Source organism: Pelecanus crispus, chromosome 1 (assembly GCF_030463565.1).
Source record: "Pelecanus crispus isolate bPelCri1 chromosome 1, bPelCri1.pri, whole genome shotgun sequence".
Lineage (NCBI taxonomy): Eukaryota > Metazoa > Chordata > Aves > Pelecaniformes > Pelecanidae > Pelecanus > Pelecanus crispus.
The window spans coordinates 168,217,501-168,232,302 of record NC_134643.1 but is presented as its reverse complement, the minus strand read 5'-3'; the positions used below and the strand labels follow the sequence as shown (position 1 = coordinate 168,232,302).

Below are 14,802 nucleotides of genomic sequence, written 5' to 3'. Positions count from 1 at the left end.
AAATGGAGAAAACTCCTAGTGTGGTGGTATTTTGATACTGTTCTCATGAAAAATACCTGGACTGATCAGGCCATAATATCTTTATAGCATGAAGTGTAACAGATTTGGTGTTCTATAATAGCAGGGGAAACTCAAACCTAACAGCCATCTTTTGTCATACAAAACATTTTGATTAAATTGAGCATCATCACTGGCATATGTAACTCATGAAGATGTCACTGAAAGGTTTGGCACACACTCCAGAAAGCTGAAAAGTCCAAGATATTGATGTGAAGATCCTCTTTCTCCAGGGAACAAATACTTTGAGCAATGAGACACTCTGGTCAAACAGGCTGCAAATAGTGGCACAATGACTAAAGCACAAAGTCTTTCACAGACTGAAGAGCCGGGAGAGATAAAACTGAAGATATTTGAAGTTCATTCCCTGCTGAGAACACATAAGGATCCTTCTGGTCTCTGCTACGCTACTTGAAAGGACTTCTGATCATTACAGTCAGTTCCATCTTAGCTGGTATAGGAAAAGGACAAGAAAGATCCTTCCGTTGAGGATCTTTGGGACCAGCAAATAATTGACCTGGACCAGAAAACACTAGGACAGTTTCTGACAGTGAAAGGAAGGAAGGAGAGTAGACAAGCTCCATCTTGCATGCCATGTCACAATCAATAGGTAAGGAGGAGCAAGAGTATGAAAATTTCAAATGAAAATTTTCCAGTCACAAGTGACAGAGCATATGTACACCCATAGCTAGAACATACAGATTCCCAAAGGGAGAAATATATGCTTACTCATGAACCGAGTTGTCTGCATTAAGAGATAAAGACTAGGAAGGTGGATTCTGCCAGTCACCCGGAATTCTGTGAGCGCAAAGCCATCATAACCTGTCTAAGGATTTCCAAGCCTTCCGCTGTCTGGTATCATTAAATTTTCCTAGAAGAATACCCTCCCCTCCACCCCTGCACTCCAACATTAAGCCTGCTTGTATAATGGGAGAGAGGAATGGGAAGATGATGGCTAAAACCAGATATTTTTATGAATCAGAAATGGAGATTTTATGTGAATACTTCGCTGTTGCAGCAGTTCAGGGATCAACTTCATGTAGTTTTCCAGAACACATCCTTGAATCATCCTGAATACGTGCAGCTAATGCTATTTATACTAGATCTGCAGCAAAATCCTCTACTATTAGCCATCAATTCTCCCAAGACAAACCCAGCAGTGCACAAAATAGCTGCTCCATGAAAAAATCCATATGGAAACAGCTATTCAGCTTTGTTTTCCTCTACATTTACTTTTTAGCAAACCTACAGGTAGCGATGTCTCCAGCTGCCAACCTGCAACCCAAACCACTTAATAATGTGCTAACTGGCTTACAGAACTGCAGCCATCTATGAAATACAGTTGTATAAACTGCTGTCTATTCCTGACTACACATATGGCAGCAGTGGATAATGTTCTATATGCAGCAGTAGGTTGAAAGCTTGAAAATTATGCCAACTATCAAAAAGAGGTAAATTGTACAATAGAACAAGGGAATCACAGTCTTTCTAAAGGAGTATCACAGAGATTCAAAGCTGGCTTCTGCTATACAAAACACTGTGCATCTTGCAAATATTTCCACAAAGCGTACAGCTCCATCATAGCTGCTACAAGAACATGAGAGACCCACTGATCTCATAGTACATGAGAGCTACTACAACAACATGACAATCTGCAATGTTGAACCTATGTTTCAGAAGACCTTCATATTTACAAGCAATAATTCAATGAGATGATTTAAGAAGTCAGCTTTTCATTTGGATAGCCGCTTCACATTAGATATTTTAAAACTATTAAAATGAAATATGTCATATCAGTATAAAATTGTTTAGACAGATGTTCAGGACATAATCAGGTGTGCATCAGATCAAAGGACAGAGGGAAGTAAGAAATACAGCAAGTTTTCTAAAAAGATATAAAAAATAATTAATGCATAGAGATGCGCCATGTTCTACAAGTAATTGCTTTTCCTGTTTTTTACAACTCTCGTTATTGTCAGTAACTCTTGCTGAAGGCTTGTGTCATCTGGGTGCCGTAGGAACAGTCAGCAAAGCAAAAGATTATATGACAGTATACAGGCCCCATGGTTTGTCCACATCTTGAATACTGTGTATGTGACTGTTGCTCTCATCTCAGAAAAGTTATATTAAAACTAAGAAAGTTCAGAGAAGGACAACTCAGAAAACAAAAAAAACCTTTGGAACAGCTTCCAGGCAAGGAATAACTAGTAACCTAGGGATAGAGGGCTGGAACAGCTCTCCTATGAACACGGGCTGACAGAGTTGGGGTTGTTCAGCCTGGAGAAGAGAAGGCTCCAGGGAGACCTTATAGCAGCCTTTCAGTAGGTGAAGGGGACCTACAAGAAAGCTGGAGAGGGACTTTTTACAAGGGCATGTAGTGATAGGAGAAGGGGTAATGGCTTTAAACTGAAAGAGGGTAGATTTAGATTAGATACAAGGAAGACAAGAGTGGTGAGGCACTGGAACATGTTGCCCAAAGAACTTGTGGATGCCCCATCCCTGGAAGCGTTCAAGGCCAGGTTGAATGGGGCTTTGAGCAACCTGGTCTAGTGGAAGGTGCATCTGACCATAACAGAGGGGTTGGAACTAGATGATCTTTAAGGTCCCTTCCAACCCAAACCATTCTATGAGTCTATGAACTGACTGCAGTCAAACGTGGCAGAGCTTTATAAAATCATGACTGGCATCTGGAGAGCAGGAGAGTGCTTAGTCTCTCTCCCAATCAGAAGAGCAACAGAGACAGTAAATGAAGTTATTGAAAGTCTGGCTCAAAACAAACAAAGCAGTTCTTCATACACCACATAGCTCAACTGTGAAAACACCTGGAAAAGGATACTATGGGCACTAAAACTTTACATAAAGTCAAGGGAAAAACAGAAAAGTTTGTGAAAGAGAAACTCATTGAGGGTTGCTAAATATTTAGAAACTACATCTGGGTCAGAAATTCTTTGATCTCCAAATGCGCGAAAGCCAGGAAAATACTCAGGCAAAGTACCTGGTTGCCCTATTCTTTTTATCGTACCTAGGCAGTTCCTTGTGGCTTGTTGCAGACAGACTGACCTAAATGGACCTTTAGCCTGATGCAGCTTGGCTGCTCTTATGCTGTTACGCATCAGAAAAGGCACATTAGGTTCTAGTCTATATTCTCCTCAAGGACTGAAGCAGTATTGTCTGCCAGGTAGTGACAACAGTGACAAAATGCACAGGTAACTAATATCTGTCCTCCATTACTTTTTTGTCATTGAATGATGAAAAACAAAGAAAAACAAGACAATGATCAGAACTAGTAAAACGGTAAAGGAAAATGAAAAACCTGTAATTTACTGAGGAAACAAAAAGCCATTTCACAGGAAGATTTAAAATATTTAACATGGAATTCATCTTGCTGAACCTTGGATCTAGTTTGGACACCCTTCTCTTCTTTTATAAGCTGTGGAAATAAACAGGCATTTCTGAAAGCAATTCATTTTTTCTTCAAGTAGGCATCTCAGATCAAACAGATTTTTCCTCAGAAGTGCTCCCTTCTCTCAAATGACAACTAGTTCAGACTCAGACAACTAATTTTTAGAAATTCAAAACTTGGTGAGGATAATCTCGCTTTGGTCTTTAAATATTTATATAAAAACAAAATTAGGTAAAAATTAGGTAAAGCAACCCCAATTGAAAGAACTAAATTAAAAAATGCCCTCAAATCATGTTTTACTTACAGAATATTTTGCTTAGGCTGCAACTTCACATGGGCATCCAGTAGGACTATTTGACAAGGTAATTTTTTATCAGACTTTTGCAGTTCAGTTTCCCCACACTCAAGTATGTTATCCTTTGCAACCTATTTCCTTAAGAATACTTAATACCCAAGTAAGCTTAACACAAGTGGGTAACCAATGTGTCTTTTATTAGAATGTTGTTGCATTGGAGTTCATTTGAATTCACATCTTTGCCTAGCAGAACAGAAGATGAAGAAGAAAAAAGGAAAGCCACTTTCTTTTAAGACTTTTTCAAGACTTTCAGTTTTCCTTACCTGAGCGGTACATTGTGATGATAGAATAATTCTGCCAGTTTCATATAATCACCTGTATCTTCTTGGACAGGATCAACAAAAAGTACCTATGAAGAGAAAAGATATTATACAGCCAATATTTATTCTTGATGTCTGTTTTTATTTTCTTTCAGACATAAAATCTAAGATAAGAACAGAAATTTCCAAAGGAGCTGTGCGCCCCAACTGTTTTCAATTTCCTAGAGCATTCATTGTAAGAAAACATTAAGAGTGTAACTGAAAATAACTTTGGAATTAATGAATTTGGACCAAATACTGAAAACAGGATTTAACCATTTATTGAACTTCTAACCAAGTGATATCACTACTCTCCTTTGAAAGACTGGGTGCCAATACTTTCTTTTTATTAATGAACTTGGTATTTAATTAAAAAGGATCTAACACTGATTTTTCTGTTACTTCTTTCAACTCTTCTGTTATGAAAACCAAACTAAAAATAAACAAACAGAATATATTGACTGAAAACTTTTATTAAAAAATGGAGCACTGGGAAAGAGTTCTTCCTTCCTGTCACACATATCTTTGTATTCACCTTGAAGTGTAAAATCAGATCTTTCAGGTATGCACAGAATCTAAAACTGTGATCTGTCGGCACAGGTAGATTATCCTTATGCAGATTTAATTATGACATTGGTACCTTATTTATTCAGCTTTGCACTGCAACTCCCCTTAGAATTTATCGTAATTTTGCTAGAGTAGCTGAAATGCAGCAGAATAATTTAAAAAATTTTGAACACTCCCTCCCCCTCAGATTATAGTTAAATGATACGTTGTAGATTTCTATAATATAACTGTTATATACATCTATGCCAATATTTAACTTTGAATACATAATGTAATCTATTTCATATTACATACATCTTATGCTTCATAAACATACATTTATTTATCACATATTGCTTGTATTTTGGTTGCTTTTTGTATACTGAACTTCATGCCACTTGGAGTGACTATATCAGTGGACAAGGGAAGAGCTACTGATGTCATCTATCTGAACTTCTGTAAGGCCTTTGACACGGTCCCCCACAACATCATTCTTTCTAAATTGGAGAGCTATGGATTTGATGGGTGGACTATTTGCTGGATGAGGAATTGGTTGGATGGTCACATCCGGAGGGTAGTGGTCAATGGCTCAATGTCCAAATGGAGATCGATGACAAGTGGTGTCCCTTAGGGGTCTGTTTTGGGACCAGTATTGTTTAATATCTCCATCAATGATATAGACAGGAGGATCAAGTGCACCCTCAGCAAGTTTGCAGACAACACCAAGCTGAGTGGTGCAGCTGACATGCCCAAGGGATGGGATGCCATCCAATGGGACCTGGACAAGCTTGAGAAGTGGGCCCATGTGAACCTCATGAGGTTCAACAAGGCCAAGTGCAAGGTCCTGCACCTGGGTCTGAGCAACACCCGGTATCAATACAGGCTGGGGGATGAAGGGATTGAGAGCAGCCCTGCAGAGGAGGACTTGGGGGTACTGGTGGATGAAAAGCTGGGCATGAGCCGGCAATGTGCACTTGCAGCCCAGAAAGCCAACAGTGTCCTGGGCTGCATCAAAAGAAACATGGCCAGCAGGTCGAGGGAGGTGATTCTGCCCTTCTGCTCTGCTCTGGTGAGACCTCACCTGGAGTACTGCGTCCAGCTCTGGGGCCCTCAGCACAGGAAAGACATGGACCCATTGGAGCAGGTCCAGAGGAGGGCCACAAAAATGATCCGAGGGCTGGAGCAACCTCTCCTATGAGGCCAGGCTGAGAGAGTTGGGGTTGTTCAGCCTGGAGAAGAGAAGGCTGCAGGGAGACCTGACTGAGCCTTTCAGTACTTAAAGGGGACCTATAGGAAAGATGGGGACAGACTTTTTAGCAGTAGTGACACTGTAAGGACAGAACAAGAGGAGGTAACGGTTTTAAACTAAAAGAGGGTAGATTTAGATTGGATATGAATAAATGAGGGTGGTGAGACACCACAGGTGTCACAGGGGCCCATCATTGGAATTGTTCAAGGTCAGGTTGGACAGGACTTTGAGTAACCTGATCTAGTTGGAGATGTCCCTGCTCATTGCAGGAGGGTGGACTAGATGGCCTTTAAAGGTCCCCTGCAACCCAAACCATTCAATTCATACAATTCATACATAATTCATACAATTACCTTTTGTAATTTAAATTTCAATTAAAATCAGCAATAGTAAGTTAAGAAAACAGCTAAGTGATACAGAATGCTATATACAGAGGAAAAATTAGGCTACAAGACATTCATAATTAGTACGCTTTATAACTTAAACCTTTTTGTATCTCAGTTCATCATCTCTAAAACTAGGACAGTTATCATTACCTTCTCTCAGTAGTGTACTACGAAGAAAATTCATTGATAATAGTGAATTATTTGTATGTAGCATGGAAAGGAACAGAAAAAGCTCCTGACAAAACTGTGCCCAAGTCCACTTCTGGAAATCAGACTAATAATCACATATGACTCACTAGACAAAAAGATTTTCACTACTATTAGCAGACCCATATAAAAAACATTAAATTCTAACCTACCTTAACAATGAATACAGCTTGTGTATTTTTCAGTAAATTGTCTGTCCACGTATTAATACATACACTATTGTGCTAAACCACGACAACTATGCAAAAAAAATTAAGTTCTCCAAACTTACCAAATTATATAAATTGCGTCTAATCTGCTGGATAACACTGGGAAATGTGGGTTTTAGCAGTTCCTGATAGCTTGCAGGCCATGTGCTATAGCTGTGATCTTGTTCTATGTTATTAACCCACTAAAACAAAAAAGGCAACCATGTAAAAAACACATATTAAACATTGAGTAAAATATGTATAAATAAAGATATTTTAAAACACATGGAAAGCCTGGAAAGAGTAAAATGCTTTATCTTCTTTGTGAAATAGTAACAGAAAATAGCATCTAAAATTAATTCTTTTTTTCTTTTCAGTCAAACTGTTCGGGGTTTTTATTTGCAGTACATAATAAAACTAATAATGGATGGAAACGGAAAAAAGATCATTTGTACTTTGTACTCTGTATCAGGATGTGAATAAAAACATTTTTTCACTGTGGAAACTACTTTCACAATACAAAGGTCGTAACAACATATCACACAGATGTGTATAACACAGCATAACATTCCTGTAAGACAAATACGGTATTTATAACTCACAGGAGCACTTTCGATATATCAAAGAAACTAATTAATATATGGCCAATTTGTTCTACTGTTTTCTGTGCAAGCCTGTCTATACTTGGCAAACAGAAGAGTGAAATATGGTTCTTTCAGGCAAAGAAAATCAGTATTTTAGTGCCTTTTCCACTGGCATACAGCCTTTGTAATGAAAACTGTATAAATTTTGAAGAAGGGAAAAAAGCAGAGTCACTGCACAACTAGAAACAAAATATTTACGTTGTCCACAATTCACTTACCATACCTGTAAAGTACATTTAGCAGTCTTGCATAATATGAAGATACTGTGTAGCTAGATTAATTGCTGTAAAGTCAAATTCTATAGCTATGAGTGTGCAACTACTCTTACATACATTCCTCTCTTCTTTTAAACATCCTACATCTTAAAATTTTAGTAAGGTATAGGCTAGAGAAAATTACTCATAAAATATATTGAAGAGGTATCACCCTGCAAAACATTTTAAACTGCTTATCAATATATGGTCTTATGTCTAGTATTTCAATTACACTACAAAAAAGGTAGACTGTGTCATACATAGCGTTATCAAATATGTAATAGTTAAATAAATAGCTGTTTAATTACTTACTATTATTGAAGAGTGACGAATATCTAGTGCATAACTGTTATCTGCAGGATGTATATGCAACCTCATAAATTTACTCAGGATCTCCTCTTTGATTCCAAGTTCATAAAGGCCATGCATTGCTTTTCCTTCCAGTTTAAGAGTCTCTAAGATACTTTTTCAGGAAGACAAAATGCATAATGTCTACATAGAACTCATCATGTCATAAAAAGAAATAAAAAAATTTCAAAAGACAACTAATGTGAGGATTATTTTTCCTATTAAATATAATTTTTATATTCCCCTGCAGTCAAATGTTTAAAACAAAACCAATTAATAACACTATACATCTCCAACTTATTTCAAAGCAGTATTGTAACAGATTATACAACTCTTTCGTTCATTTACATTTCTTTTATATGAAGGAATTTCATCCATCTTTAGTAAGATGTGGCAGGACAGCAGAGTGGAAGGTTGCGTGCTGCAATGTCCTGGCTGAGGCAGAAATCCAAGCAGGGGGTACCCTAAGAGGAAGCTTTGCAAGTGTGTAAAGAAGCACGCAGCAAGTGATGGAGACACAGGCGAGCTCTAAGTCTGCATCATGGCAGAACCCTGAAAACAGCACATAGGAAACACATAGCTACACCTCCAAAAGAAGACTCTTTCCCAAAAGACCCAACAGGACTCTGGAACATTTGTTGCAATCTCAAAATTCAATATGAGAATGGAAACAAGCCTGAAATACTCACTAGTAGAACACAGCAGGCAAGATTTTGCAAATGCCTTTATTTCTGTCTTGCTTAATTTTGAGATTTTTGTCTATTCTGAAAGGTTTCTTCTAAAATATACTGAAATTAAACCTAGCACTAGCATTAAAAAGACCTATTAATATTTGCATCATTACCAGAAAAGGTGCAAGTTACACCATCTCAAAACTCTGGCTGAGCAAAAATTAAGTAAAAGCTGCAAGTATAAATGCTAAAACCAAAAAAGTTTAAGAATCTCCATGGAGGAGAAAAGAAGACATTCTGAGTTAAGAAATAGAAAATAAAAAATTGTAGACTCTGACAAATCATAGGAACATGAAAAAAACCCTCAGCCTTAGCATCAGTAGATTTAATGACAGTTTGCAGGCCACCAAAGATGATTTTGAAGTAGTCATGTCTGTCCTGCTGTTGACAACATACAGAAGAATGCAAGGGAAAATGTTGACAGTTTATGAGTGCTTGCATAAAAGAGGCAAGTTACACCCAAAATAATTATACTATAATTACACAAACTGGAAAAAGATTTCTTAAACCAAAAGCATATTAGTTCTGCATTAACAGAATTTATTATAAAAGGTGGCCAGACATAGACTCACAAGCATGCCAAAAATAACCCAAGGTGCTGTGTATCTAAATTTAATGCCTGCAAATTTTTTGTAATTTTTAAGAAACAGGGATGTGAAAGCACTTAATTTACTTTTTATAAAGTGCTTTTCCCCACCTTTCTATACATACATGTTGGATTCCTTTCCATTTCCAAACTAATTTTACAGGGGGAGTTGTAAAATTGTAAGCAAATTAGAAAACACTCCAAGAGAAAATGCTGTTTTCAGCTACTTATACAAAATTCATATTCAAAGCAAAACCACTGTAAACCAGTATTCCCTCTACTGCAGCAATTCCTGGCCCCCGAAAAGCAACAGATGAGATTATCTATCACCATGAGTACAACTTCTCCAGTATTATTAGTAATTCTGTAGTCTTCAAACAAAATGTACCATCTTACCTAAAAGGATCATGAAAATCCAGGTCAATATGAAGGCCATTTAGAAATAAACGTGCTTCTCCAGGTAGGATTCCAAGTGTTTCATGAAAATGCTAAAAAGTAAGAAGTACTGCTAACTTATTTACGTATATGTCAACATTAACACACATATATAAATATATAAAAATATATATGTATAAAAAAAACTTCAAGTAATTCTGCAATACAGACACATCAAATCTCTTCCACATCATTTCTTCTTCTGGCTGAATTTTGTTGGTAAAAATATTGACAACACACTTTTATGAGTGCTATTTAACACACTTTCAATGTACAAATACAAATTAAAATAGCTGATAATTCCTACCCAAACAACCTACAGTGTCCCTACCTGTCCAAGGCAGAGACAAGGACACGTTCTCAGTGTCTACCAACAGAAAGTGAAAATACACACACGTACAGAAATACGGCTTGTAAGTTTTTGAAAAATTACTCCTACATATTCATTCAACGAAGGGAGACTTTATATGTGTCCTTCAGATCTCCACTTGAAACTAGTTTTCTCAACAGCTTAACATCTTTCACAATTCCAAAACATGTGTATCGCAATTGTTATGGGGAATTAGGAAAGACAGACTAGAAACATATAATCTCATCTAACACAGACCTTGGAAAAAACACAGATCAGAAAGGGATAGCATAGCATATCCCTGCTTTGCAAAGAAGGAAAAAAATCCACAATATATGAATACAAGAGGAAGGAAGTATTTAGGGAGTAAAAGTACGCCTTATTATTTTATTTCAGAGAGCTGCAAGGCACCACACCGTTCAATCTATGGTGGCTGTAGCAAGATAAGTAACAGGAGCAACAGCAGTAGTTTATTCCAACTCACCCCATGAGGAGCAGTCAGATTTCCAGATCTGTCTTAATTCCCAACAGAGGAACGGAAAGCACGAAAAATATGCAGAAAAAAAGCAAGCTGAGAAAGATATATTTTTTCCCATTTAGCTCCTACTTGCTGAAGAAAATAAGTGTGAACAAAAAATACACTTTGATCAAAAGCACACTTAGAGCAAGCAACTCAGGCTGCGTATATTACTCCACTTATAAGCGTGTCACTGAACAAATGAGAGAAAAAATGGGAAAACATTGAAAGCGATATTATTTCTTTAAAGTAGTGTGGTTACTTTCACACAGTTAAATGTAAGTAAACTCAAAGCTTAGAGGTTTGTGGCATTACAAGTGCAAAACCACATAAATGAGAAAACAGTTTACTTGAAGTTCCTTGTAACCCAACAAATGTGCATGTTACTTATCATTCATTGAAAAGGTACCATATTCCTTAGTATATATAAACATTTTCACAACCCAAAGCAGAATGGAAATATGTAATGGCACCTAATACCAGCATATGAAAGGCAGGACTCTCCATGAAGGAAAAATGCAACTGTGATAACCCTGAGCCTAACAGCAAAAGAATTTTTATGGAAGTCCAAAACCTGTCCTTGACCTTGAAAAACAGCTTTTGAAATTTGTAAATTTAATTTATTCTAATGGTGTAACATAAACTTTGTAGTGTTTTCATTGCTTTTTTGTATGTGGGTTTACAAAAGAGTAATATAATTACTTATGCTTTTTATAAAGTGTCTGAAAACATGTATTCAAACTCAGACATAACGTGAAGAATATTGTGGATTTGGGAGGGGCTGCATCCCACTAATGCTAAGAAATAACCAGAAAGAGTTTTTTTGTTTTTTGGTTTTTTTTTTTTACATTTAGTTAGTTATTGTCTTTCATGAAAATTTTAGTAGGCACCTAAAAAATGGATGTCAGTGGCCTTTCAAAAATGAGGAGCATAAATGCATGGCAGTAAGTTTCCTGTGGTCAGATAAGGAAAAAAAGAAAGTAATTTAATTACTTTCCAAATTTATGAAACTCACTTTATTCCCAATCATATACTCATACAAATTACAGAAATGGGGGTAGTTTTTTATATGTCCCAAAACTTGGTACAGGAGAGGAAGGGCTTCTATCTTCTTTACAACTAACTGCTGCTTTGGATTACTCTGGCTCAAGCACAGGACTTCTTATTCATCTTTGTTAAACCTCATACAACCATTAAAACAAAACCTAGAAGTAGCGGCTGGTGTCTGACATTTACAGTTTTCCTACCACAGCTTCACATAGGATCACATGCCCTCCCAAGGTCTCACTCTACGCATCCCTTCTACACAGCCAAAATTCATAGACGCCTGATGATACCAAGTGCCCTTGCAGCAGGCAAAATTTCTGATCATTTTACCTACACAGAGTTTGATCCTGAGACACAACCAAAACAGACAGTCAGGACAAAATTAAACAGCCAGGCACACAGTGATGAGACTCCTCTGCACCAGGTAGAGAAGCACGCAAAGTCCTAGATATAGCTGAAATTTTTCTGTAGTTAGCAAATCCAACTTGTATTACAGTTTTCATACCAGCGTTGTGCCACGAAGTACTGTGACCGCAGAAAAATCCCCCTTAATGCCACTGGACTCAAGGAGCAAACAATAAATATAAAGAGGATTACAGTCTCAAGAAATCTTACTAACATCCTTCAGGGCTCTTGCGCAGATCTTTTGAGATCAGCTAGAACAGGCCCTCTCCCTGAAGCACTGAAATCAGCATTTAGGGTAAGAGATTTCCTACCACTACTGAAAGCTTACTGGTCATTCCTATAAGCCCAAATACTCATGTAAACACAGATACTGAGAAAGACCACAACTAGCTGATGTGAGTCACAAAAATCCTAACACTAAAATGAATGCAAGAACAAGGAAAAAATTATCAGCCATTGGGTATTGAAATGGGAGTCTAAAAGTCTTTTGAAGCCTTCAGCACTGCAGTAGGAAAAGAACTGAGCTGAATCAGAGCTGAGACTTGTTATACAATTTTGATGCTAGGCATTTGATTGTTCAGAAGAGCAACCATTTGCTGTAACAACTTTGATGGAAGGAGTATTTAGGCATCCAAGACTAGAATTTAACACTGATAATACTCATATAGTATTTTCTTGCTAAACTGTCAGCAAACTATTGCACTAGAAGTTGTGAGTTGCATTTAATGAGATTTTATTTTTTCTTTCATCTATAGCAGTTCTTCGTCTGTTTCTTAGTTAGGTATCAATTCATTACACCTAAATCATCACATGCCTTTCAACTTTTAATACCTTTATTTCCTCCCATTGCATTTCCTATTCAACCTTCATTATCTTGAGAGGGAATCATCCAGTTACACACAGCATGAGATCATATCTCTCCCGCTGCTAGATGGATGTACTGCAGTTCAAGAACGCACATGACAATTTATTGTGCTCTAGCAGCAGTGTTCAGGAAGCTTCCCCACTTTTATTCAACAGATTTTAGCTTTTAGCTGTCTAAAGGTCTGTAACCTTTAGACTACAGGTAGGATGTAGTATGAAATTTAAACTTGGTGTGAGAGGTACCTAAGATCCTCTTACAGTTAATGTATTTAATACAGTCATGGAATCATAGGAGTGATTCAGCTGACCAACCATGTAGATATCCAGTGCCATTTGTTTCAGGATAAGACATCTTAGACTGGAAAGTATGGGTCAGGCAGAAGGGCATGGATGTCCCAGTGGACACATCTGTCAGACCTGTGTGGCTATCTTGGGTAGCCTGCAGCATCTTAAGTGACGTCAGAAATTCAGGTTTAGGCAACTCAATCATGCCCCACAAAACAACCACTGAGTGAGCTAAATTGTTTTTCATGTCCATTGACTACATCTTCATTGTCATAACAGGAGTTTAGATACCATACAGATGCGCCTAAATGCAGACATCTTCATTTCAAACCAAATCTTAGTTACTTTTCCTAATCCTTGTATTTAGTAATAATAGACATTTCAATTCCTGATATACCTTTACTTTTTTTTGCATTTTGGGGTAGAGGAGTAGTTTTTGATTAAGCAGTGGTTTTTGATTTTTGTGTTAACAGAGCTGCAATTTGAGAAAGACATTGTAAAGACTTCATCAAGGAACAAGGAAAGTCCCGATACCGACACTCATACTTTGGAGAAACTATGATAATCAGGGCTTTGTTTTGCTTTATCCTGACTATAACCCTAACAACAGAGACATAGGAAAATGCTCATCTCAGCTGTATACAGAAAGCAATGAAGCAGGGTGCAGATACAGATTTGCTCCCTTGAGCAAAAACTATGGGACTTCTCACTAGTGCAAGACATAAAGAGACCTGCATAATGTTGAGCCCACTCTGAGATCTCTGTGAAAACCCAAGAATCAAACATGCACCCTGCACACAAGTGGAAGGGCTCAAGATGCTGAACTGCTGGGATATGTGAAATGTATTCTCAATACACCAGTCCCCCACACAATCACCTATGGACAAAAAAAGCCCTATACAATGGTTTGCATAACCATTACAAGGATGTAACACTTGAGCCTGTCGCTGTTTGGGCAGGAAATACCCAAGACTGGAAAGCATTACATTAGTATTGCATGGTGGAGAGCTCTAACATATTTATGTGAAATTTTTGCTACAACTGAGATGACAGCTTTTTATGAGAAGGCTGCATCGGTGCAACAGGAACATTGTACACTTTTACTGTTTTGGAAGGTGGAAGAAACTGGAAAGGCATTCCCCTGGAGACACTAATCTTGGCAAGGCAAGAGGAAAAGGCCTGAATGGATACAAAGCAAAATGATACATGGAAAAGTTGCAAAAGTACAGGAGCGCCATAAGCAAGAAATAAATGCCTTCCACCACAGTGGTTAGTCAGTCTTAACACCACATGAAAATATATGTTCTGAAGATCAAGATTAAGGGCAGTGCTATGGATGTCATTTCAACTGACCAGTCCTAAAAGCACGGTGGCTAACGGTTAATTTTAACACTCAACTTGGGGAAAAAAGAAAAAAAAAATCCAAGCTCTGAGACAGAAAATACAACAGATGTCATGACCTGACAAACGCAAAGTGGCATCTTGGGATACATCTGGGATCAGTCAAAATCACATAAAAAATGACTCCTCATAAGCTACAAGGCACAAAAGATGCAGTGCATCAAGGATGAAAATAAAACCACCATCCACCTTAGACAACGGTCAAAATACCTTGCAGAATAGTTGCATGCATGATTCTGAAAGCAC

At 37.6% G+C, this 14,802-nt stretch overlaps 1 protein-coding gene across 1 annotated transcript in view; it reads right to left on the bottom strand.

Moving 5' to 3' along the window:
- UGGT2 (UDP-glucose glycoprotein glucosyltransferase 2) overlaps positions 1 to 14,802 on the bottom strand; it is a 95,637-nt gene that overhangs the window by 50,727 nt on the left and 30,108 nt on the right. The window contains exons 11-14 of the mRNA XM_075727799.1: positions 9,650 to 9,741; positions 7,901 to 8,051; positions 6,774 to 6,893; positions 4,079 to 4,164 (exon numbers count right to left, since the gene is read on the bottom strand). Coding sequence (XP_075583914.1) covers positions 4,079 to 4,164; positions 6,774 to 6,893; positions 7,901 to 8,051; positions 9,650 to 9,741 — 449 coding nt within the window. The remainder of the gene's footprint in view (positions 1 to 4,078; positions 4,165 to 6,773; positions 6,894 to 7,900; positions 8,052 to 9,649; positions 9,742 to 14,802) is intronic.